At 43.7% G+C, this 25,104-nt stretch overlaps 1 protein-coding gene across 2 annotated transcripts in view; it reads left to right on the top strand.

The window, feature by feature from the left end:
• Nucleotides 1–25,104, top strand: part of LOC114589252 (connector enhancer of kinase suppressor of ras 2-like) — a 219,538-nt gene that overhangs the window by 30,435 nt on the left and 163,999 nt on the right. For both annotated transcript variants that reach the window (XM_028715480.2, XM_028715481.2), the window contains exon 5: nt 16,748–16,789. In XM_028715480.2, the coding sequence (XP_028571313.2) occupies nt 16,748–16,789 (42 nt within the window). The remainder of the gene's footprint in view (nt 1–16,747; nt 16,790–25,104) is intronic.

Genomic DNA, 25,104 nt, shown 5'->3' on the forward strand with positions numbered 1-25,104 from the left:
AGATGCAACATGCATGGCGAAGAGGTTTTAATTGGCTACATTTCTTTAAAACATAACCTATCTGCACAAACTGGTTAAGCAGATTAGCCAAATCACAGTAGTCTGGGCAGGAAAGAACCAAGAACATAAGCAGAGCCCTGCTGGATCAGACCAGTGACCCACCCTGTTCTCCACAAGCAGGACCTGAGCACAATCACCTTCTGCCTACCTGCAGCTCCCAGCAGCTAGTATTGAGAAGCATACAGTGGTGCCTCTGGTTACATACTTAATTCGTTTGGGAGGTCCATTCTTAACCGGAAACTGTTCTTAACCTAAGGTACCACTTTAGCTAATGGGGCCTCCCGCTGCTGCCGCCACACGATTTCTGTTCTCATCCTGAAGCAAAATTCTTAACCCAAGGTAATATTTCTGGATTAGTGGAGCCTGTAACCTAAAGCGTATGTAACCCGAGGTACCACTGTACTGCCTCCAACAGCAGTGATGCAACAAATCCACTAATGGCTATTAGCCATTGGTAGCCTCATTCTTCTTCGTGAATTTGTCTAATCCTCTTTTAAAGCCATCCAAGGTGGTGGCCATCACTGTGTCCTGTGGGAGCAAATTCGCACCATGTGCAAAGGTGTTTTCCTTTGTCTGCCTTGAATCTTCCAGCATTCAGGTTCATCAGATGACCTCTGGGTCTCAGATAATGAGAAGGGAGAGAATTACTCCCTATTCACTTTCTGCACAGCATGTATAATTTTATACACCTTTGTCATGTCCCCCATTAGTCCAACCAGGCAGGGCAGCAGTGCCTTGTGTCTCTGTTGGTTACTGAGAGGGTGAGGGGTGAGGCAGCAGAGAACTCAATGCAGAGTGAGTGCAGCAGCAGGAGTATCAGATTCAGCATTCAACATTCAGCTTTACTGGCTGAAATCCCCAAGTTCTAATGTTATTACGAGTGAGGAAGAAAAACTTGAAGTTATACACTTTTATCCTGCCACCTCTTACTTGCCTTTTCTGCAAACCAAAAAACTCCCTGTTGCCTTGATAAGTTTGATTGCTGTTTTACTTACAGGCAGCGGCCATTTTAGGTGAGTCCAATTGACTCATGATTGCCACCACATGTTTTCTTTTGGATCTGGAAGTGGAAAGAATGGGAGTGGGAAATAACAGCCTGGGGTGCTTATGTGTGCTCCACCGATGCATTTGGGTGCAGGAATGGAGCCCCTGCACGAAATAATTGCCGCCTGTGTTCCAAATTAATTATCCAATAAGTGGTGGCGGGGGGTGGGGAGAGATCTGATCCTTCCCCTCTCTTGGGCCACAATCAGGGCTCCCTTCCCACCAAATTCCAATTCAGCCCCCAAATAGGGTGAGTAGCAAAGCCTACACGGTGGAGGGAGGGAGGGAGGGCACTACCATAAAAGAAGGAAGAGGGTGGAGTGGGGCTAATTTAAGAAGCCTGGCAATGGCCCCTCCCTGGACTAAACAGTCTGCATGCCTAACCCTAGTCCTCCCCTGGGAGAAAGCATTGGAGACTTCTTTTCAGGAGAGGAGGGGTATAGCAAATTCTCTCCCACTTGAGAGTGGGAAAGGCATAGTTGAGAGCAGTCACTTTTTGGTGATGTACCGTATTTTTCGCCCTATAGGACGCACTTTTCCCCCTCCAAAAATGAAGGTGAAATGTGTGTACAGTGGTACCCCGCAAGACGAACGCCTCGCAAGATGGAAAACCCGCTAGACGAAAGGGTTTTCCATTTTGGAGGCGCTTCGCAAAACGAATTTCCCTATGGGCTTGCTTCGCAAGACGACAGCCCATAGGGAAATCTCCGGGACAGCGGGGAAGCGCGTCTTCCCCACTGTCCTCGGACCTCCTCCCGCCGCCAGGCTTCGGAAGGCTGTTCCGAAGCCTGGCAGGGGGGCGGAGAGGTTTTTAAAAAACCCCGGGACAGCGGGGGACTTCTCCGCTGTCCGGGGCGATTTTAAAACGCTGCCGTCCCGGGGGAGCAAAGTCTTTCGCCCCTCGCCCGCCTTCAGAAGAGGTCCTGGACCTCTTCTGAAGGCGGGCGGGGGGCGAAAGACTTTGCTCCCGCCTGCCTGCCTTCCCGGGAGAGCGGAGAACGCTCCGCTCTCCCCGACGGCTTTTGAAGGCAGGCAGGGGGGGAGCAAAGACTTTCGCCCCCCGCCCGCCTTCAGAAGAGGTCCTGGGCCTCTTCTGAAGGCGGGCGGGGGGCGAAAGACTTTGCTCCCGCCTGCCTGCCTTCCCGGGAGAGCGGAGAACGCTCCGCTCTCCCCAACGGCTTTTGAAGGCAGGCGGGGGGGGGGGAGCAAAGACTTTCGCCCCCCGCCCGCCTTCAGAAGAGGTCCTGGACCTCTTCTAAAGGCGGGCGGGGGGCGAAAGACTTTGCTCCCGCCTGCCTGCCTTCCCGGGAGAGCGGAGAACGCTCCGCTCTCCCCGACGGCTTTTGAAGGCAGGCGGGGGGGGAGCAAAGACTTTCGCCCCCCGCCCGCCTTCAGAAGAGGTCCTGGACCTCTTCTAAAGGCGGGCGGGGGGGCGAAAGACTTTGCTCCCGCCTGCCTGCCTTCCCGGGAGAGCGGAGAACGCTCCGCTCTCCCCGACGGCTTTTGAAGGCAGGCGGGGGGGGGAGCAAAGACTTTCGCCCCCCGCCCGCCTTCAGAAGAGGTCCTGGACCTCTTCTGAAGGCTGGCGGGGGGCAAAAGTCTTTGTCCCCCCTGCCTGCCTGCCTTTAAAAGCCCTCCCGGGAGAGCGGCTTTTAAAGGCTTTTAAGTGAGAAAAAAGCCCGGGAGAGGGCTTTTAAAGGCAGGCAGGCAGGCAGGGGGGGACAAAGATTTTCGCCCCCCGCCAGCCTTCAGAAGAGGTCCAGGACCTCTTCTGAAGGCGGGCGGGGGGCAAAAGTCTTTGTCCCCCCTGCCTTCCTTCCCAGGGGGGCGAAAGTCTTTGCTCCCCCGGACGGCAGCATTTTAAAATCGCCCCGGACAGCGGAGGACTTCTCCGCTGTCCGGGGTGATTTAAAAGCCCCTGGGAAGGCAGACAGGGGGGACAAAGACTTTTGCCCCCCGCCAGCCTTCAGAAGGACCTCTTCTGAAGGCTGGCGGGGGCAAAAGTCTTTGTCCCCCCTGCCTGCCTTCCCAGGGGCTTTTAAATCGCCCCGGACAGCGGAGAAGTCCTCCGCTGTCCGGGGCGATTTTAAAATGCTGCCGTGGGGGGGGGGGAGCAAAGACTTTCGCCCCCCCCCCAGCCTTCAGAAGAGGTCGGGGGACAGATTGTCCCCGGACCTGGTCTGAAGTCGGTTTCCATAGGAACGCATTAATTGATTGTCAATGCATTCCTATGGGAAACCGTGCATCGCAAGACGAAAAACTCGCAAGAAGAAAAAACTTGCGGAACGAATTAATTTCGTCTTGCGAGGCACCACTGTACGTCCTATGGGACGAATGCAGGCTTTCACTGAAGCCTGGAGAGTGAGAGGGGTCGGTGCGCACCGACCCCTCTCACTCTCCAGGCTTCAGGAAGCTCTCAGCAAGCCTTGGGAGCCCGCGGGAGTTCCCATCGGGCTCCCTAGGCTAGGGGATAGCAGCCTTCATCTCGAAGCCTGGGGCGTGCTGCACAGCGCGCCCCGGGCTTTGGTTCCCCGACCTGGTTTGGAGGCTGGCGGACACCCCCATCCCTCTGTCCCCCAACATGGTTTGAAGGCTTTGGTTTGAAGGCACGCTTCTCCCCGCCCCCAGCCCCGCAAGCTCAGGGGACAGCGGGGAGGCGCAGCGCCGCCATCCCGCTGTTCCCCGACCTGGTTTGGGCTTCAGGCAGATATCCGCAAGCAGTGGGAGCCTGGCGGGAAGTCACAACGGTCTCCCAAGGCTTGCGGAGAGCTGCCTGTTCTGTGGGCTGTGGTCGGGGGAAGCTCGGCCTTCCCTAGCCCTGCGCCTGGGGGGGAAATAAATTTTTTTTTCTTTATTTCCCCCCTCCAAAACTAGGTGCGTCCTATGGGCCGGTTTGTCCTATAGGGCGAAAAATACGGTAACTAACTCAGCAGAATGCCCTCCCAGCACAGGGTGGGGGCAGCTGCCTAGCTCCTTTTCTTTTTGTTTTGGAGCACCCAGTGAAAACTTGGCATTTCTGGAAGGCTTTTAGCACTGGCTGAGGCTCTTTCTGCTAACTGGAGGCTGATTTCCCCCCCCCCCCCGTTTTCAAGGGATAATTCATTCTCTCCAGAAGTCAGAGGATTATCTGATTATTTGGGGGGCAGAATAGGAGTCTCACAGATTTGTGTATGAGTGGAGGGTTTGGGTTATCTCATTTGTACATGGCGGACACCAGGCCAGCCATTGAGCTGCCTGGCTGAGTGGGCGATTTGAACCCTAGTCTCCCATGTCCTAGTCTGACACTTTAACCACAGGAGCACTCTGGCTCACACCGTATAAATGTTTCACCAATCGTTTTGACATCTGAAAGTCAGTGAAAATCCACACTTCTACTTGTCCTGTGCCTAGGAGTGGAAACTGCTTCCCCTGGAAAATCTGTTCTTAAGTGCTAAAACAAAACAAACAGCACTCTGCAAAAAACCTAAATGCCATTTGTTCCAACCCAGTGCTAAACCACGGGTTTTCCTGGGGAAAGTGGTGGGGTAAAGGGAATTGTGGATGAGCTCTTGCTCAAACTGCAGAAAAGTTAAAGCAAGGTGATATTTTAATAATAATAATAATGATGATGATAATAATAATAATATCTCTTGGGTTACACCATCTTGTATAGGTGCTGTTCCTTGCTTCCCTGCATGTTGGGATTGCACTGCTGAGTTATTTAATTTTACAAACGGCCTTTTGGCTTTACTCCAATAAAGCTGAATTACCAAAGGGAAATAGGAACCCCAGGAGAGGAGAGAAACAGACAAAAAACAGCCAGAACTGCAGTTTTGTATAGCTTAATAAAGCTTACCAAACTAAAGATGATTCCCCACAACCAAAATTAGACAATGCTCCCAAGATAAACATTTGTTACCCGTAGCATGTTGTTTGATTTAATGTTTGTAATTTCTAAACATACTGTAGACATTTCTTATCTTCCACCACCTTTTCTTCCTTTAAAAAAAAAAAAATCCTCATTTTACTAACAAAAAAACAAACAAAAAGCAACCATTCTTTCCATTACATTGCAGGTTGCATTCGCTGTTGAATTACATGCTCACACTTTCTTTTCTCCTTTTCATATTGTACAACAAATATTGTACAGAGCCCCGGTGGGGGGAGGTGTCTTCTAGTAAGTAAATGGGGATTCTCCATACTTCCAGATTAATAATAATAATGGAATTTATTGTATGTTGTTGTTGTTTTTATTTATTATCCCCTCCTCCTCTCACCCTAAGATATCAGGGAAGATGACAACACTTTAAAATGCAACATTAGAAAAAGCTGATAACAAATTACTGCCATGGACTGACAGGACATGGAGGAATAGTGGAGGGCACCAGCCGGGGAACTCACAAGGGAAGAAGACTCAGAGCCCAGGGGCTGGTGGTGGTCAGTTGGAGAAGACGAGGAAGAAGAGCTGTTGGATGTTGAAGGGCTAATTGGACTTAGTGAGCTGGGAGAGGCTGTGGCAGAGAGAGGCCCCCAAATCTGAAGCTGACGCAAGAGAAAGGTGGTCAAGAGGCAGGGATGAGTCAGGCTGGTGAAGAAGCCAGGGTTTCCCCCACTCCTGCTGTGATAAGCTCCCTTTCCCCCTAGTCTCCCAGGACCAGAATAGGTATGAAGAGGGAGGAGACGAGATGGGCATGTCAGTGGAGTCTCAGATTGCTTGGGAAGGACCTGGGAGAGATTTAGATAGCTGTGGAAAGGCAGGAAGCTTCAGTCTCCACAACTGCCTCATAGGGGCAAGGCCTACTGAGGAGAGTGATTATGCTCATTAGGCCAGGCTCCCCTGAGCAGCCTTTGCTTCTTCTTTATCTGTGCTGAATCTACAGGGCTTTGTTCTATTTTAGGTGAGAAGCCTTCAGGTACTTGTTTGAAAAGACATATTTGTTTGAGGAAATCATTGCTCCATGTTGAACATCCATGCCAATGTGGGATAGCAGGTAGTGTATTAGACTAGGACCTGTGAGATCAGGATCCAAATCCTCCCTTCACAAGATGGCTGTGAGAATAAAATGGAGAGGGGGAGAACTGTAGGGAACCTTGAACTCCTTGGAAGAAAAAAAAGGTGGAATATAAAAGTAATAATAATACAAAATGAAGTAATTTTTCAGCAACCTTAATGAAGTGTATTTGTAGAATAGACACAACCCTAATTATAATATTGTTCACCCAGTACAGTATCGTAAAGGAACACTGACTTGCATCCAGTGCAGGGCTAAGTAACTGTCCCATCAGCACAAAGACTTCTGCTTGCACAGCACTTTCCCCAGTCTCCTCTGCGGGGGACCCCTGGCCCCCACACCCTAGAAGGGTTAGGGGAAGCACAAGAGCAGGTTTAGGAGGCACACGGCCAGAAGAATGAGGAGAAAGTCCTCTTGTGCACACATAAATTCTTGTTCTGATGAGATACAAGCCTTGCTATCAACTCCTGACTGCTGCCAGCTAGGAGTTGGAAAAGATGTGGTTCTGGTTAATGAGAGTGTGAGAAGCAGGAGCAGAGGCTGAATGGGTCAATTGGAGATAACCAGGGGCACTAATGTGGATTTAGCAGATTGCCTAATGAGGAATAGTGCTCTGGATTTTTGAGCATGACAGTTGATCAGGCCCTACTTAACCGTAATTCCTCCATTATTAAAGTTAACCATCCTGTTAAGCTCTATATCAACAGAGTAATAACAAAAATCCCAAATATTTTCTATCACTCAGCATATAACTAAGTTTCAGGGCACAGTTCTAAGGCTGGATGAGAAGTAGGTCATATAAATAATATAATGATTACTCAAGTCAAAGCATTTTTTTACCCAGATGAATGTTAATTTCACAATTGCCGCTAGAGTTTTAAAACCATGCGGCTTGTATTAAAATTGCTGTTAGATTATTTTTATTTTTTTTAAAAAGACATTGTAGGTTTCCCTTATGATAATGATTTTCCTTTCTTTTTTAAAAAAAGAGGGGAGAATGAAACCCTTTGCAAGATAGCACACCCCCAAAAAGCCAAATTCAATGCCAGAGGCTGATTGCCTCCTCGTCACTGTGCAATTATATCAGATCTCTTTGGCTTGAAAGAAATCTTCTGACATTTCAGCTTAAAGAAGAGCAAAATCTAAAGAAGTCGCTGAAGGGGAGATCTTGTGGAATGCTAGACTTGAAGCAGATAACTTGGCAGGTAGAGAATTTTGGAATAATCCTTCGAGTGACAAGCCAGATTTTTCTCAGAGAAGCTGTTTTTATTTCCCACCAAAGCCTTTTGTAGGCAAGGCATGTCACATTTGGTTAATACAGGAGAGAGTCAACAGCATTGTACAATTTGCTTCTATTCTCATCCAATGAAGGCTGTGATTTATTTACTTCCTTAAGTATTTTTTTATCATTACATCGGTTCATGGGATACACCTTCAGTGAGTGAACGCCTGTTGTGGAGAGCTCCACACACATTCATGCCTTCATGTAGGTTATCTACATACAGCTGTTCCTGTCTGGGTTCTCTCGTTGTGGCTAAGAACCCAAAAGCAGCAGAATTAAACAAAAAAAGCAGGACTACAAATTCCACCCCACTAAAAGAGGCGACAATATCCTTTAACATGTGGTGCAGATGTGTTATATATTCTGCAGTATATATTCCAAGGTGCTGGAAGGTACGTGAACAAATGGTAACCTTTTTTTAAAAAAACTGAAAAACTAAATACAAGAGCATGTACAATAACATCTTCAGAAGTGCTCCTGTTCAGAGTTCCAGGCGTCAGCCTCTGTGCCTCCCCGTTTAGCTTTAGGCTGCTGGATTAGGCTTGTTTTAAGGACTTCTACAACTTTCACCATTGCTACCAGCCTTCCCAACTGTCTGGCCTCCCCCTCACTATTTCTCATCCTTGATTCTTGTTCAGAATTTACATATATGATTAGCAGCACTATAGGAGACCTTCAAATCCCCAAGTCTGCCTCTAGTTATTATACTGGGTGAATGTCTTGTTCCTTTCCTTAGGCAGTTCAGGACTTCTCATCATTTGTTTCCTCAAATTCTGCTACTCAAATTCTCTTTCCTCTGCTGCCTGCTTTATCCAGCATGGTTTGGGTGCCTCACACAGAGTCCTTGGTTGTATCTGCTTCTCTGTCATTGTGGCCATCTCTGTATTTCTTCTGTTTCCTATGACAATATGGTAAAGTGCTTTCTCTTGGTGCCGCCATTTCTCTTCCTTCAGCCGATCTTCCATTCTATATGCTAGCAGAGCCAGAGTTTTCCCAGCATCTCCCCCCGGCCATGCCACATCATTTCTGGCCTGACTGCGTTTACACCTGCCTGGAACAGACCTAACATGGGATGGAGGTTGTACACAACCACAACCACCTCCAGGCAGTTCAACCGACCACTCCAAAAGCCTCTGAAGATTTTTTTGATTTGTTGACTGGAATGGACAATTGCTCTTCAAATGATATGTCTGCAGATGGACACCCAGGGATCTCTACAGCAGGACAGGTGCACCCAGTGGTCAGGAATAGGAAGGCGTGTACTTGGCTTTCTCCCTACCACAGTTACAGAATCAGTATAATCTGGACCAGATCAATGCGGTGAAGCAGATTCAAGTTCAGATCCCACCCATCTTTCTCTTTGTGTGACCTTCAGCCAGTCACCACCTCTTGGCCCAGCTTACCCAACCTCATTATAGGACAAGCAGGATAAAAAGTGTAATCAGTAAAGAATAAATAAATGTTCAAACCGGGCTGCATAATTTTCCACGTGCAGCATGAAGGCCAAGAAACACACCTGGAGATTCAGTTTAAGTGAATACATATTAGAGGAAATTATGTGTGTTCCGATATGTAATTGCAAAGGTAATAGTGGCTACATCAAGTACATCTCTTTGGAGCTGAAATAAAAGCATTAATGCACCTGAGCCTTCCTAACCACTTATATTAATGCACATGAATGGTAAAGATAATTCTATGCGCAGTTCACTAAGAAGTGAAAGTGGTTGTTAGCAGCATTATTTCGACTCTCCCTGCCCAGCTTCGTTTAGCAGAATATGATTTGAAGTGGTATTTATATTTTCTTTCTGTTTGGCTTCCTTGCTAGATTTCCGGACAGAGTAAGAAGGTTTAAAGTGAGCAAACAAAATTAAGCAGAAATTGCAGAGATGTCCCTATGTGACTCTGGGCTGGTGTATCTATATGAATGTATGATTGTGTACGTGTATGTACGCACAATGAGAGGGGACTGAACCAATGTACAAGATAAATGAGAATATTTTGACCATAATGCCAACTATGTGCATATCAACATGACCTTATCATGAACAGAACACAATCTGGCAAGCTTTATTGTCCCATGGCTTCTGTTCATTTCAGTGACGTTAGAGTGGGTAGATTCATTGGTGAAATGAAAAGAAGATATGTAGCTCATTTCTACAGTTATGCATAGGTAGGCTCAGAAAGCCTAGCCCATTGACTAGCCCATTGTTTGATCCAGTCAGGCTTGCAGGCACTTGATGTGAGCATTTTCAAAAGCCTCCAAGATGCTAGCATTTAATAGTGACCTCCCACGCCTCTCCATTCCCCAATATCATATGTCAAGGACTTTGGGTCTGGCAAAGCAAGAAGTTTAGAAAGTGGTAGCAACTGCTCCTGGGACACTAGAGGAGCATCTTTCCCTACTGGGCTTGGGGTTGTCAGTCTCGGAATCCCCCGTAGGAAAATGATACTATTCACATTCCTGCTTGGCAGGGGGTTGGACTCGATGGCCCTTGTGGTCTCTTCCAACTCTATGATTCTATGATTCTACATCATTTCCACTAGTGTTATTTCCCCAGTCTAGTCCCATCTCTGACTGGGGTCTTTGCTGTGTTGGGTCTTTGGAATCAACCATGGCCAACTCCACCACTTTCCACTTTGCCAGCCACGGTCGTTCTTGACCTTTGGGAATGCGGAGGTAGGAAGAGGTAGAGGATGAATCTTACAAGATTGAGTCAAGCATTGCCTGGCACACCTTGCTCATGGAGCAGGGCTCTGCTTGACCCAATCTTGGCACAATAAAGCACAACCTTTATTTTTCAAGTACCTCTACATGAGTGATCGTGGTGTCTCTAATACAGCCTTCAGAGACAAAAGTGGCAGAGCAATGAGTGTGATTTTTACCTTTGTACAACAGGGTAGCTTCTACACATACTCCTGTAGCTCGTCTCTATGCTCCATCCATGCTAACAAGGAGCATTTTCAGAGTTCAAGGGCACATTCCACCAAGTCAAAACACTCAAGAGGGGCACAAAGTGAGGCCAGTGAGGGGTGTGGTCTGGGGGAAGCAGGTGTGCTTGGGAAGGGGATGTGGCCTTTTGAAAGCATACAAGGGCCAGATGGAGATGCGTGAAAGGTCGCTTTTGACTCCTGGGCTTGAGATTCCCCATCCCTGTTTTATATGAATTGCTAGGAAAGACCCTGTCTGAAACTCTGGAGCATCATATCAGTCAGTGATCTGACTGGGTTTGAAGCAGCCTCCTATGTTCATGAAGGGACTTGGGTGGCACTGTGGGTTAAACCACAGAGCCTAGGGCTTGCCGATCAGAAGGTCGGCGGTTCGAATCCCCACGACAGGTTGAGCTCCTGTTGCTCGGTCCCTGCTCCTGCCAACCTAGCAGTTCAAAAGCATGTCAAAGTGCAAGTAGATAAATAGGTACTGCTCTGGCGGGAAGATAAATGGCGTTTCTATGTGCTGCTCTGGTTCGCCAGAAGTGGCTTAGTCATGCTGGCCCCATGCTGTACGCCGGCTCCCTCGGCCAATAAAGTGAGATGAGCACCACAACCCCAGAGCCAGCCACGACTGGACCTAATGGTCAGGGGTCCCTTTACCTTTACCTATGTTCATATACTCACGAAATACTCAGGACTCACTATAAATCTGAATGGGATAATAGTAATTATTATCATATTTATTATTAGTTTCTTTTTTCACCAAAGTGACTCAGAACAACTTAGAGAAGCAAACATTGAAAACAAGAGCAATCTATATTATCTATTACATTTTGGAGCCAGTCCGATTCACAAGGAGAACCGCTGGCACAATTGCAAAGCTAATCAGGGTCCAGTATGGTTTCAAATTGGATGGGGGACTTCGTGTTGAAATTCCTGCATTGCAGAAGGTTGGACTAGATGACCCACTTTGGAATTCTATGATTCTGTGCCAAATTTATTCTGGCAACAATCCACAGATTCTCAACTAGGCTTTAATATTTCATTTAAAAGCCCCAACATTATCATGGGCAGACCCCAAAGAATATTGTAACTACAGAAAATTGGCATTTTGTTTAATTGCCAGCATGTATTAGATCCATAATAATACATTTTGCGCTATTTAGCTAAGGTATAACTGTTGACATAATATGACACACAGAAACACACACACATAAATTCATGTGTGTATACTTACAAATATAGGGGTTTTTTCCCCAAACTTCTGTGATTTTGTATCAGTCTATTTTCTCTTTCATATCTGAGTTTTTGAGTTCTGTAATTTCAACTGTAAAGTGACACTATCCTGAACACAAGCCTGGCCTGCAAGCAATACCTTGGAAGGAATGCTGCAAGAGTCCCTCTTACCTGGGAGTCAGCTCCACTGAACTTAATGAGACTTATATTTGAGTACACATATATGGGATTGCACTGTTAATCTCATTACTGCACTGTTAATCTCATTATTTTCAATGGAGTTTATTTCCGCATGAGGAGTTAGCGTCCCAGATGGTGCTTCAAAGGATAAAATTGACAATTTGGACAAAGGCATATATTTATGCAATTGATTGTGATTAAATGGCTTTCTCTGTGTAATGTGCAAACCACTGATCTGGATGTTTGATCTAGATGTTTGATTTTCTTATTTTGTCTTCGGAAGGATGAAAATCTCTGAAATATTTCAGCCGTTGCCAAGGTGTTTCAGAAAGTCTTCTATATCCGTAAAAGAAACCCCTCAGTACTAAGTTCCTGTATTGTAGCAAAATCATATTATCTTTTAGATTTTCATTACAGATGCATGTTATTGCAGGACAGGATCTTCAAATTAACAGGCCAGCAGATATTCACTAGATTTATCTGCTGTCAAAGCTTGCTAAAGAAAAAATAGGAGGAGGGGTCTTGCTTTTTTATTATTCAGTTGAGCATTAGCAAGGTAGACTTTTCAGGCTTTAGCTGCTCTCCAATAAAATACAGCAGTGGTGGTGCACCTTAGGCCTGGGGGCCAAATGCAGGCCTCCAGGCTTATCTGCGTGGCCCCCATGACTCTTCAGGCCACACCCATCCCCACTGACCCTTCTTCACACTTCTGGTGTTTTTGCCTGGCTGGGATGTGTCATTGAATTCTGATAAATGCCTTTTGCTTACCTGAATGAAAAGTAGAGAAGGGTGTGTGAAGAAGCTAGCTCTCTTCTTTATACAAAATTTACATTCCTTACTCCACCCACTTTTGCTGCTGGTCCCTTCCACAACTGACATCTAGCCTTGAAAAGAAACTGGGAGTTAAATGGCTGGACTGCCAAACAGATAGCATTTCCCTCCAGCTATCTCTCTTTCACCAGGAATAATTCCCTGCTTTCCGGCATCTTCCCCAAATAATTGTCACTATTTTCCTTTCCAGCTGATGTTGAGTCGGTACTATTTAAAAAGTGTCCAGCTGTCCCACTATGCCCTCCATCACGTCTCCATATAGTATAGGTTGCTAAAATGTTGCAGTGCACAAGTAGATCACTAGTGATCAAGGCCCCACTTATACATTAAAAGCATTATCATGGGTTTCCCCAAATAATCATGGGAACTGTAATTCATCAAAAGTGCTGAGAGCTGTTGAAAGATCCCTTTTCTCCTTAGAGAGCTACAAATCCCAGAGTGATTTAGCAACCAATCCCTTTTCCCAGGAAGCACTAGGAATTCTGTCTCTGTGTGCAGAATAAGGGGGCGGTGGCGGTTCTCCTAACAATTCTCAGCACCTTCAACAAGCTACAGTTCTCAAGATCCTTTGTGGAAAGCCATGAGGGATTAGATGAATTCATTAAGGCAGTTGATGATTACTTGCCATAATATAGATCACCTCTATTAGCAGAGGCAGTATGTCTCTGAATAGCAGGTGCTTGGAAACACTAGTAGGGAGAGTGCTGTTGTACTTATGTCCCACAGGTCATGTGACTCACATGGGAGTCCAGCCCCAGAAGATAGTGTCCTGGTTTGGGGGCACTTTGTATTGGAGGATATGTGATTGGTCACAGTGACAACAGAATGCTGGACCAGATGGGCCTTTGTCTTGGCTCAGCAGGGTTCTTACATTCTATTTCTAGGTCAGAGCAGAGAACCAGAACTTTGCTAGAACGTTGCTCATGTTTTCTGGTAGACACCATTCACACAACTTGTTGAGAGCTGAAATATGCAGTCTTTCAAGTGATCCGTGTGCATTGTGTATGGCAACCATTCCGACAAAAATGGGAGTGGATATTGTTGTTTTCGGTCCACAAACAATACCTAAGTGATGACTCCCCCACCTCCCACCCATCTGCATTGTGCTAGCTTTACATTGAAATTAATGGCGTCTGCCATTAATGTGAAGTGAATGGTGTGAATAATGTAATAATAAACAGCATATCTTTTGTTGGAAGCCAAGCTGCGGCAGAACAGAAATAGTACTCAAACATGGTGCGGAAGGGAGATCAGAGCCTTCTTATGCCCAAAATGTATCTATAGGCCAATGGCTGCAATTTACAAAATGTCATCTGTCTTTGGAAATGGGGAAGGGGCTGTGTTTTTCACACTGTTGCAACACCCCCCCCCCCATCCTGTAGTGTGAAATTGCATTTCAAACTAAATCAAACAAAGAAAATATACCCAGGCACAACTTCTGTTGCATGTGTCAGGAGCTCTGCTGGATCCCAGCCATTATAATTAAGCACCACAATATATTTTGTGATTCTTTGCAATCCTAACCAGTTTTGCAAGGGAACAAAGCTGACATTGGCACTCACGTCTATGCTGTGGAGCTGCCAAATACTTTAATTAGCCTGCATTTTGCTTATTCTGCAGGTAATTTTTTAAGGAGTGAATTAACAGAAATGTTTTTGTCAGTATTTGTGGTCAGTTGAAATCTGTTATTGATAATATTTAATTTGCATGTGGCCAGTTATTACGGTCAAACAGAGCTTTGTTCTAGCTAATCTGAAGTTACATAGGTGAATTAGTTCACTTAGTGCAGGCAAACTTGGCCCTCCAACTGTTTTGGGACTACAACTCCCATCATCCCTAGCTAACAGGACCAGTGGTCAGGGATGATGGGAGTTGTAGTCCCAAAACAGCTGGAGAGCCAAGTTTGGCCATGCCTGACTTAGTGTATTGAGCTGATGGTTGTCATATTCTAGGGAGCAAATGTTATTCGTTTGTGTTTTTAAAATGTTATCCCTTTATGTTTTTAAAATCTCAGGATTCAAAATACTGCATGAAATATATACAGTTAGACTGGCCAACCATTTGAAGGTTGGGGCATCAGCTACCGCATATTCCTTTCTGTTTATTTATTTATTTAATGCAACATTGATTTAATTTAATATTTGTATGTAACCTGGCTCTCTCACCCAAGACACACAGACAACGACACTTACTTGGAAGTAAGGACAATATATTTATTCAGGCAAGTAACAGTACAGGCTTGGCAGTAGACACAGGATCTAGGAGTCAAAATTCAGGAATTCAGAAGCAGGGCATGAAGTTCAGGACCAGGGAATGAAGTCCATGATCAGGCAGAAGCACTGAAGATGTCCCAACAAGATTACCTACCTTTCCTGCCAAGCATTTGTAGATGAGGTGTTGTGCTCTCACTTGTGGGACTCTTGCTTTATGTGAATATTGGGATTGCTAGCACAGGCTCCATCAGCTGGGTCCGCTCCCATCTGCAAAGGTGGATCCAGGTGACAAGGCTGCCCCCTCTTGTTCAGACTGTTGCTGTTCAGTTGCTGCTGCCTCGTGTTCATCCACTCCTCTTGGTTGATCAGAGCCCTTCCTGGTCCCCAGTGAGGCTTCCCATGCTGCGGGAAGGCTGGATGGTAGAAACAACATCCCTGCTCCCCCCTCAAATGTGGCTGAAGTCAGGGTAGAAAGGGGAGATCCCGTTCTTCCAAGGTCCTCCCCTTTCAGTCCTCCCTCTGTTTCCTGCTCTTCCAACAGATCCCACTGACCAAAACCCGATCCTGACAGCACTGCACAGCTCACAACAGTCTGCCTCTTTCCCAGCAAACCATCTGAGCTCAAAGCAGCTAACACTAATTCTTATTCAGAAACAAGACCTGTCTTTAATGAAAGATGCCATGCTGCAGTTGTAAAACCCTATCTTTCAAATGCAATAAACCTTAGGCAGAGAAAACCAGTGCTCCCAGTGGTGAAGTACACCCAGTGTCCCACTTCCCCTGTCCTTCCACTTTGGTCCAGGCGATGTGTGCCTGTAGAATGAACACAGCCCTGTTTATAACCCTGCTCGCTATGTGCAGCACTGAAAGACAACATCATGGTGACTGTCCTTGGGCAACACAACATGGCATCCACTCATAAGATGGGGCACTTAGGGGTGGTGGAGAATCATAGAGTTGGAAGTGACCACATGGGTCATCTAGTCCAACGCCCTGCAATGGAGGAATTGTTTGCCCAATGTGGGGCTGATGTTCTACTGACTGAGTGAAAATGAAAGTGCCCCTGAATGAAGATTTTAGTTCATTTAGCATGTATGTAGCTGTTTTCCTGCTATCATGTGCTTTGCATGGTTCTCCTTGGTAGGTCTATCCAAGCACTGATCAGATCCAAGCCTGCATAGCATCAAGTGGGTGGCTGCATCATTTGCTCTCCTTTAGCTTTTCCTCACATGGCAGGAAAAACCCTTGATATACACATAATTTTCCAATTAGGTATATTAAAATTATGCATGCTCTGGAGAAAGCAGGTAGCATTCTTACCCTCTCCCATAATGTTAAAACCTGAAATAATCTAATGAAGCTGAAGGGTGGAAATAGTTCAGACAAAAGGAAGTATTTCTTCATACAACACATGGATTTGCTACCACAAAATTTACTGACGGCTAGCAATCCCCCCCCCCCCAAAAAAAACCAGCAGTTGACCAGAGAGTCTGAATACTGCATCCACAAGTGGGAGCCAACACTCTATAGTCACGTTTCCTCAAGTTTAGAGGCAGTTGTTAGGGAACACAAATAGGAGAGTCCTGTTGTGTACATGTCCTGATTGGCCAATGTAGGAACAGAATGCAGGATTCTTCCAGCAAGACTCTTTATACATTCTTTTTCATTCATCTTGGTTGGTTTTTTCTCTTTGATGTGTATGATTAACCTCCTTTAATTGATAAAAGTTTGAACTGAAAGCATCTTTGTAAATTCAATGAACATTTAACCATATGAAAGAGAGTGGTTGTTGCTGTTTGCAACCCAGAAAGAGCAGGGAAAAGCTTCTGAGATTTTCTTATAAACCTTTCTTAAAAGCAATTTGAATCAGTCATGGCTAGAGTGGCACATTATTTTTCAACGAGTTGTTAACATAGCTGAGGCAAAGTGGATTTCTAAGGATATTAAATACTGCTTCTCTCTCCCTCCTGTTGTTACAGGATTGCACAGTGTATGAAACAGAAAATAAAATTCTTCATGTGGTAAGTACACATTTTGACTTTTTTTATGGTTGTGCTTTGCACATGTCTGTCCCATATCCATGTTATAATCTTGTACATAGGATCTTATTTTTGTATTTACACCCCACCTTTCCTCCTCGGAGCACAAGGGGGTGTACAGGGCTGTCCCTGTAACAATATTATCTTCACAGTTTAGTCTGAGAGACATTGTCACCCATTGTCATACATTGTCACCCAGTGAACTCTGGGGCGGCGTGGGCATTTGAACCTAGTTGCCCAAATTCTAACCCAACATACTAATTGCTGTCACACAACTCTGGGTTGTGTGTGTGGCTGAACCGAACAGAGTTTGTAATAGAGGTAAGTCTCCCCCTGCTTTATCCTGTCTGTTCCCTGGAATGGCCCTTCTTTCGAGATTTGCCCTGCCTGAGCTCGCAGAACCATAAAATAGAGAATATGGATAGCTGAAGGAGTATTGTTCAGTCAGGACATCGACATCTCACTCCAGGGGCCTTCTGGCAGATCTCTCACTGCGAGAAATGAAGTTACAGGGAACCAGGCAGGGGCACCTGCCCAGTGGAATGCCCTCCTGTCAGATGTCAACCTTCAGGAATATATCTGAAGGTAGCCTTGTATCTGGAAATTTCTAATGTTTGATTTTGTAGAATTATAGAGTTGGAAGGGACCACAAAGGTAATCTAGTCCAACTCCCTGCAATGCAGGAATCTTTTAGGGGCTTGGACACATGACCCTGAGATTAAGAATCTCATGCTCTACTGACTAAACTATCCCTTCAGTCATGTTTCACTATGGTTTTTTTATATTCTGTTGGAAGCTGCCCAGAGTGGCTGGGGCAACCCAGTCAGATGGGCAGGGTATAAATAATAACATGATTATTATTATTATTATTATTATTATTATTAATCTGGTGTTATATATGCTCATAAACTGAGCTGAGGTGAGGGGCTTCAGCCAGTACAGCGGTACCTCTTGTTACATACACTTCAGGTTACAGACACTTCAGGTTACAGACTCCGCTAACCCAGAAATAGTACCTCGGGTTAAGAACTTTGCTTCAGGATGAGAACAGAAATCGTGCCTCAGGTTAAGAACAGTTTCAGGTTAAGAATGGACCTCCGGAACGAATTAAGATCTTAACCTGAGGTACCACTGTATAGCCACTGTTGAGCCCATCTCAGCCTGAGATCCGCTCATCCCAGTAGACCTTTGTCTAAATCTTTGTCCTTGTAAGTTGAACCCACTGATTGAAGATCTTTGCTCTGGAGCAACAGATTTGTATATCATCTGAGTGACAGCCCTTCAAACATGGCTGTCATATGGTCAGTTCATCAAGCCTCTCACTATCTAGAAGTAAGGCCCATTGGACATGCTGGATGTTAATATGCACCAGAAGAGGCTTCAGAGCCCTTGTTTGATTTGAACCACTTTTAAAATCAATAAGAAGAATTGAGAATCTGGTGCAGTGATGACAAAAATTCAGCCTGGCAAATAAGTATACTAAATTCACCCAGTTGCCAATGTTAGTGATCTGCTGCATATCTGAGGGTCTGGAATAATAATAAATAAATCTGGTAATAATAAATCTTTCCTCCAATTAGCATTATTTAAAACACGATACAATACAATAAAGAAAGTTGATGTTTCTACCTAAATGTATGCAGTGTGAAAAAAGTCCTACCTTGTTCACTTTTCAGCTCTCTTAATGATGGATTTTTACCATAGTATTTAATGAAACAGATACTCAGACTTAAAAAAATAATGATACATTTTGATTGTTGTCTGGACAAAATTTCATATTTTTTTGTGTGCATGTGGAATAAGAGTAGGTTCTTCATTTTTTTGAATCTCGTTTAAAATTAGCAAACTGCTGCTTTGAAATAATCTTTAGGGCTACCTTTTGTCAAAAAAGAAAAAGAAAAGAAATTCATTTCTTTTAAGCAACGATGTATAATTAACTTTGTAGGCAGTCTACATTTCCACTAAGCTATAGTAAATGTCACTTTATTAAAAACTCAATATAGGTTTTAAATCAATATTGACTGCCAAGTGGCTTCAAAGGAGATGTTGTAACCATTTGGCTATTTATAGAATGGTTTTTAAAACGAAAAACAAAAACCCTAAACCCTATTGATGCATCATGTTAATTATTATAGTCTTGTGTGTCAATAACTCACAGTGGGATTGCAGTTCTTTATAGATTATGCTAAGGGTAGTTTTTTAGCAATTTGTCATGCCTAGAATTTCATCAGTCAATGACAACTGGAGTGTAGATTTTTCTAAAAACAGGCAAGCCCAGCAGTAATAGAGTTCTTGCTTCTTTCATACACTCGAGAAGAATTAACAAAAGCAGTTATTTAAAATAATTTTTTTTTAAATTAACCATTTGATGAGTAGGAATTATTATTATAATTTAATTTATACACCACTTAATTGCCAAGGTTGCTTCTAAGTGGCTTACAAGTGTGAAACCAAAGTAGACGTAATTAAAATACAAACTAAAACAATTTCATCAAAGCATTAACATAAACATCAAACATTAAAATGTATATAGCTCAAGCCCATCAAAACAGCACAATTAAAAACAGTTAAATGGCAATTAAAACAGAAATTCTCCCTCCCCACCCCTCACAAAGAAATAGTTGGTGGAATTTAACTGAAATTGTCAAGAGAGAAGGGAGATGGCACTTGTCCTACTTAACCTTATGTTAAGAAGGCCTCTGATTCTTGCTCTGTGAACACACTGTATATTTAAAGCACATCCGCCAAAGAATCCTGGAAATTGTAGCTAGTTTTTTTTAGGGTGCTGGGAACTGTTGTTCTGTGAACTATAGTTTCCAAGATTTGGGAGTGTTGGGGATCGGGGACCAGCCTGAAGATGCCACCACAACTTTCTGCTGGTCACACTTCTTAGTAAGAGCACACTGGTAAACAACAATCATCTCCTGAAAATGTAAAAAAAATAAATCCCAACCTGGCTGAAAGCAGCAGATAATCAGACACCATTTCTGCAGGCAGATAATTCTTCCAGGAAACGGGAAGGGCGGTTTTAGCCCTGCTTTAGAACTAATCAGGCTAGATGTGACAGAATCTAGCCTAACTGGTGTTTTGGTTGCAGTTAAATTAGCTAATGTTCCTTAGCAATGAGTGATCCATACTGCCTTTTTTTCAGGTATAGCAGGGGGCTGAAATCCAATTACTTCTGAATGCTGCTGTTTTGAATTGGGAGTATGAACTTCCACATTCTGGAACTTATAGGCCAATTATGAGTCAGTACAAAAATGCAGGTTTCGTTTGAAATTTGGCTGGCCCTGACTCTGGCCTTTGTACTGGCCCTTCCAACTCACATAGCAATGTTCTACTCCAGGAGAGGCTGGTCAGTTAGGGAAAACGGAGCATTTCCCCAACAACCTCAGCCTTGATTCCTTCCAAGCCCACCTGCCTGCCTCCCAACTTGCATAAACCAGAGCAGAAAGTGGTAGCACAGCCTGTCAACTTTCTCTTCCTCAGTCTCAGTGTTATCCTTGTACAACTTAGCAGGGAGAGGGGGGGCGGGAGCAGAACTATAATTTGTTAGTTCTTCCTCTCATTGGTAAAGGTAAAAAGGTAAAGGACCCCTGGATGGTTAAGTCCAGTCAAAGGCTACTATGGGGTTGTGGCGCTCATCTTGCTTTTCAGGCAGAGGGAGAAGGAGTTTATCCACAGACAGCTTTCCGGGTCATGTGACCAGCAGGACTAAACCACCTCTGGCACAACAGGGCACCGTGACGAGTGCCAGAGCGCACGGAAACACCGTTTACCTTCCCGCCGCAGCGGGACCAATTTATCTACTTGCACTGGTGTGCTTTCAAACTGCTAGGTTGGCAGGAGCTGGGGAGCTCACCCCATTGCACAGATTTGAACCGCCAACCTTCTGATCAGCAATCCCAAGAGGTGCAGTGGTTTAGACCATAGCATCACCCTCTCATTGACTCTGGCTTCACTTATTGCTGCCTGCCTGCCTTCCATCCCCAGCTGCTCTTCTCTACTATACTAAGCCTTATTGGTGGCAACAACATGGATATTTTCTAATTGGACAGTGGCAGTATTGTGAGTGCCTTCTCATGTTCCCAACTATGTCATTTGGATCACAGGTTCTGGGGGCTTGAATGAGTTCACATTTATGAACAGAGTCCAAATTTGCTCTTCTTTGGCAAGCCCCTTCCAAGCTTAGCTCTGGAAAATTCTCCTATTCTATGAATCTCCATGCCGCAATTTAGTACTCAGAAGTGTTGCTAGTCAAGTGCCAATCTTCCAGCAGAAACCCACCAGTATACTTCCAGTACAAATAATTTGAGCAAAATCACTGAACAAACCACTTAAAAGGCAATTCCAGAGAGAGCAGTTTTTCTGACTTCAGCTTTCAGTTTTCTCCTTTCATCAGCTCCATTGAAAGAAACCAGAGCATTATAAGTTCTTAGCTTATTGTGGATGAACAAGTATTTATGAAAATGTTATTTCTCTGGTTAGCATGCAGTTTCTCTGTGAACCCACTAAATACAGTTACTGGAAATGTCTACTACTGGGGTTTGTTCCCCCCCCCTTTCTTGAGCAGTAGCAGAGCATTAGAATGATGCTCAAAGTTCATAAAAGCTGAGATAATTTGTTCGGCTTAACTAATTCCGCCATGTGATACTGAAGCCCTCTTGTGATGCAAGCTGTACCACAGTTTTGCAAGACTCAATTCTGCACAGAACCATGTAGGCCTTTATTGAAATGTGTGGCAGGTGCATAAATAGTAATAGTAACACAAGGGAAAAAGCGTTTAAATGCTCACAAACTTGGCAAAGTCTTTGCATATGTTTATATTATGGATGTATGCTTTGTATTGTTTTATTAATATGATTGCTTAATGCAAGTTTCATCATGGCCTTTGGCTAGAACAATAAACTTAGGAAAATAAAAAGAAAGAATAAAAATCCCAAAAAAGGAAAATAAAACAGCATTTTTAAAGCCCAAGGCTAATCCCCAATTAAGATCAAGGGCAATTGAGGTTCTACCCCATGTGAAAGTTTTCACATGGACCAATGTAGATGCAAAGACTTCCAACCAGCAGACGCTGGGACACCGGGGAACTATAATGTTTGAATAGGACTAATGTATGCAATTATATAAAGTTTGTGAAATAAATAATAAATGTACTGTTTGATTCATGTACACTGGTATTACAAGTTGATGGAGCAGAGAGGGAGATAGGAATACAAAAGCTGAAGAAAGCTAATGCGCAAGCCCAGTGTTCTGGGAAAAACATATAAAGTGGAACAATGAACAATTTCTAACACATCAGTTCCATTAAGGAAGTAAGAAGCAGTAATTTGGAACTCTGAAATCAAGAGAGAACATTAGCTGAGGGTGGCAGAAGCATCTGTTTACCACTATTTCATTCATCTATTCCAAGAATATCTGACTCATCTATTAAGCAGGGTGTGCTTCCTGTCTTCAATGAGGTGGTCTCCAAAGAATTTTTAACACATAAAAAATACAACCATTACAATATCAACCATTAAGCCAAAGTCATCTCATTGGAACTACCGGCAACTAAAATTGTCACATACAACACGTGAGCCAAAGGCAGACTGAAAGTATAATTTGTAACAAGTCATTGAGTTTCCTTAAAAATCAGCCAGGATGAAGAGGCAAATGTGTTTCCCTGTTTCTTTTTCCACTAGACAATACACATTCTTTGTGTGACTTACAGAACACATTTGTTTATTTGTGTTATTTCTAGTATAGATACAGATATTTGATTTCGCTTCAATGACAGGATCAGGCCGGTGTATGTGTGTGCAGGGGTGGGGTGGGGTGGGGTGATAAAATAACATACATTTTGTTTCTATATTACTGGGTAAAAAGTATTTCAATATACATTTTTTAGAAAAACTCAAAGATTCTGAATGGTAATTTTTGATGTTTTTCCTTTCTGTATCCCCCTCCCCTCCACGAAATTGTCAAGGGCAATAGCTAGTTGATGAAGATAGTACAGTATTTATTTGCCGGGTAATAAGAGATGTGGGGCTCCCACTCAGAAGGCCCTCTCCCTCACACATCCAACTGCAACAACCCATACTGACATACTACACAGCTGTACCTCAGATCCCGATCTTAATAATTAGACAGGCTCATATGGCTGCAAGTGTACTTCAGATATCCTAGTGCCAAACAATTTACTTTTGCTATGTGTCAAAAAGAAGTTCTGCATCTAGAATTTCTATAGCTGCACTGAGAAACCTCCAGCTCACGGGCCTAATCAGGCCTAAATGGTAGGCCCTGGGATGGATGGATCTATCAGTTTTGGGTTTTTCGCATTTTTCCAATCTTAAATTGAGTTCACCACATTTTTGCATCAGTTGGTGATGTATTTTTTATTCATAATTTCCATGTGCATTTTTTATGCATATATTTCTTTTAATATATACATCTTGTACACATTTTGCTTCACATGCTCGTTTTTGTAACCAATTTTCCTGAATATAATGTAGGATGCTATTGTAATGTATGCTATTTTCACCAGTGTAAACATTGGTGTGCACACAGTCCCCTAATATACACTCTCTCTCTGTGTTATGTGTGCTTGCATGCATGCATTCTTTGGTTGCAGAACGCCATTTCAAAATGAAAAGATATCTGGATTCTGAAGAATATCAGAGTTTTTGTTCACGTTTTTGATTTAGGAAGTGTGAAAGAGGTGGGAGCAAACTCTCACATTCCTAGGTTGGCCAGTACAGAAAACAGGATGCAGATATTTGCTTGGATCCAGCAGGCCTGCTTTTATTTTCCAAGATACAAGCTTGAAAAAAACGTAGTTTTCCAAGATATAAGCTTGGAAAAATGTAGTTTGTGAGCCCACCATCAGTACAACACAGACCTCACAGTTGTTGTTTTTAGCAATTGTCACTCTGATCTTCCTCCTGCCGCTTTGATGGCTCCTTGTCTAAATGAGTCTGCAGCTGCTACAAAGATGTGTAAATTAGTATGCTAATGACACACTGCTTGTTATCTCTAGCACTTTTGACCCTGCCAGGACAGCGGAACAAACTATCCATTGTTTAGATAAGCTTGATGCTAGGGCAGGTGCCAGCTGGCTCAAACTCCATCCAGAGAACACTGTAACAAGAAGGAAAAACTTGTAGAACAACTACTGTTAGGCAGAATGATGCTGCCGTCTCAGGCATCTGACTTTGTGTGTCATGAAAGGGCACAGCAAATGGTTATTTCTTTGGGTGGAGTGATTTGTCAGTTACAGTTCTCTTAGCTTTTCATTCTTCCGCTCTTCAATTCTCCACATTTCTGAAGCAATTTGCATTATTATTATTATTATTATTATTATTATTATTATTATTATTATTATTAAAAAATCCTCATGAATATTCATCAACCTTTTGTAGAATTTCTCCGAATAAACACAATTTCCTATGTACTTAAGACTAATGTACACTAATGTATTGATTTTTACACACACTTTCCCCTAAAATATGCATTATTGTTCGGTTGGAGAACTTCATCACAAAATTCAGATCAGTGTGAATTTTGAAGGAATGTATGTTGGTTCTCACCTTTTTTTCAGGAAGCGATAATTTGATAGATTCATATTTAAGTAAGAGTTGAATTGAACTTCTCCCCCATCCCTAGTTATTTAATTTGATATTACGGATACTGCCAGAGAGGTGCTGATGGAATTTTCTGCCTCAGCTACCAAAATAACAAAAAAATGGGTCGCTTGCACTTTAACTGTGGGGAGCTAGGGTAGTGACATGTGACTTAACTTTGCAGAATACATACCTCTGTTTGAAGGACTGCCTGATCCAAGTCCAGTTTAGAATTAAAAGAACCTGAAGAAGGGAGAGCAGGCAGGGACTCTGAAATTGCCCACCAACACTGAACACCCAGACAAGAGACTGAGCAGGCACGCAGACTATCTGGTCACAGTCTACCCCACTGTAGGGTTATACTTAAACAAAGCGAAGGGGAATAATGAATGGAAAAGTGTACCATTTTAGTATTCTGACTGTTATTGCAAATGGGTTAGAATATCTTTTCCTTCCTGTTGTTAACTTGTGTTTTGAGAGTGGAGCTGCCCATAAAATAAAATGGAAGAGAGTTAATTCTTCTTCTATTCTTAAAGTTGCCCATTAGAAGAACTACTGCTTAACTTTAGGATCTGGGCCCTGAGTTTCCTTTTTTATTTCTTTCTCCTCTGTCGCTCCCCAACTTTGTGTGGTGTCTTTTAGTTTGTAAGCCTGAGAGCAGGAGCTGTCTTGTTTTTAATTGATTATACAGCC

Source organism: Podarcis muralis, chromosome Z, assembly GCF_964188315.1.
Source record: "Podarcis muralis chromosome Z, rPodMur119.hap1.1, whole genome shotgun sequence".
In the NCBI taxonomy this organism is placed as follows: Eukaryota; Metazoa; Chordata; class Lepidosauria; order Squamata; family Lacertidae; genus Podarcis; species Podarcis muralis.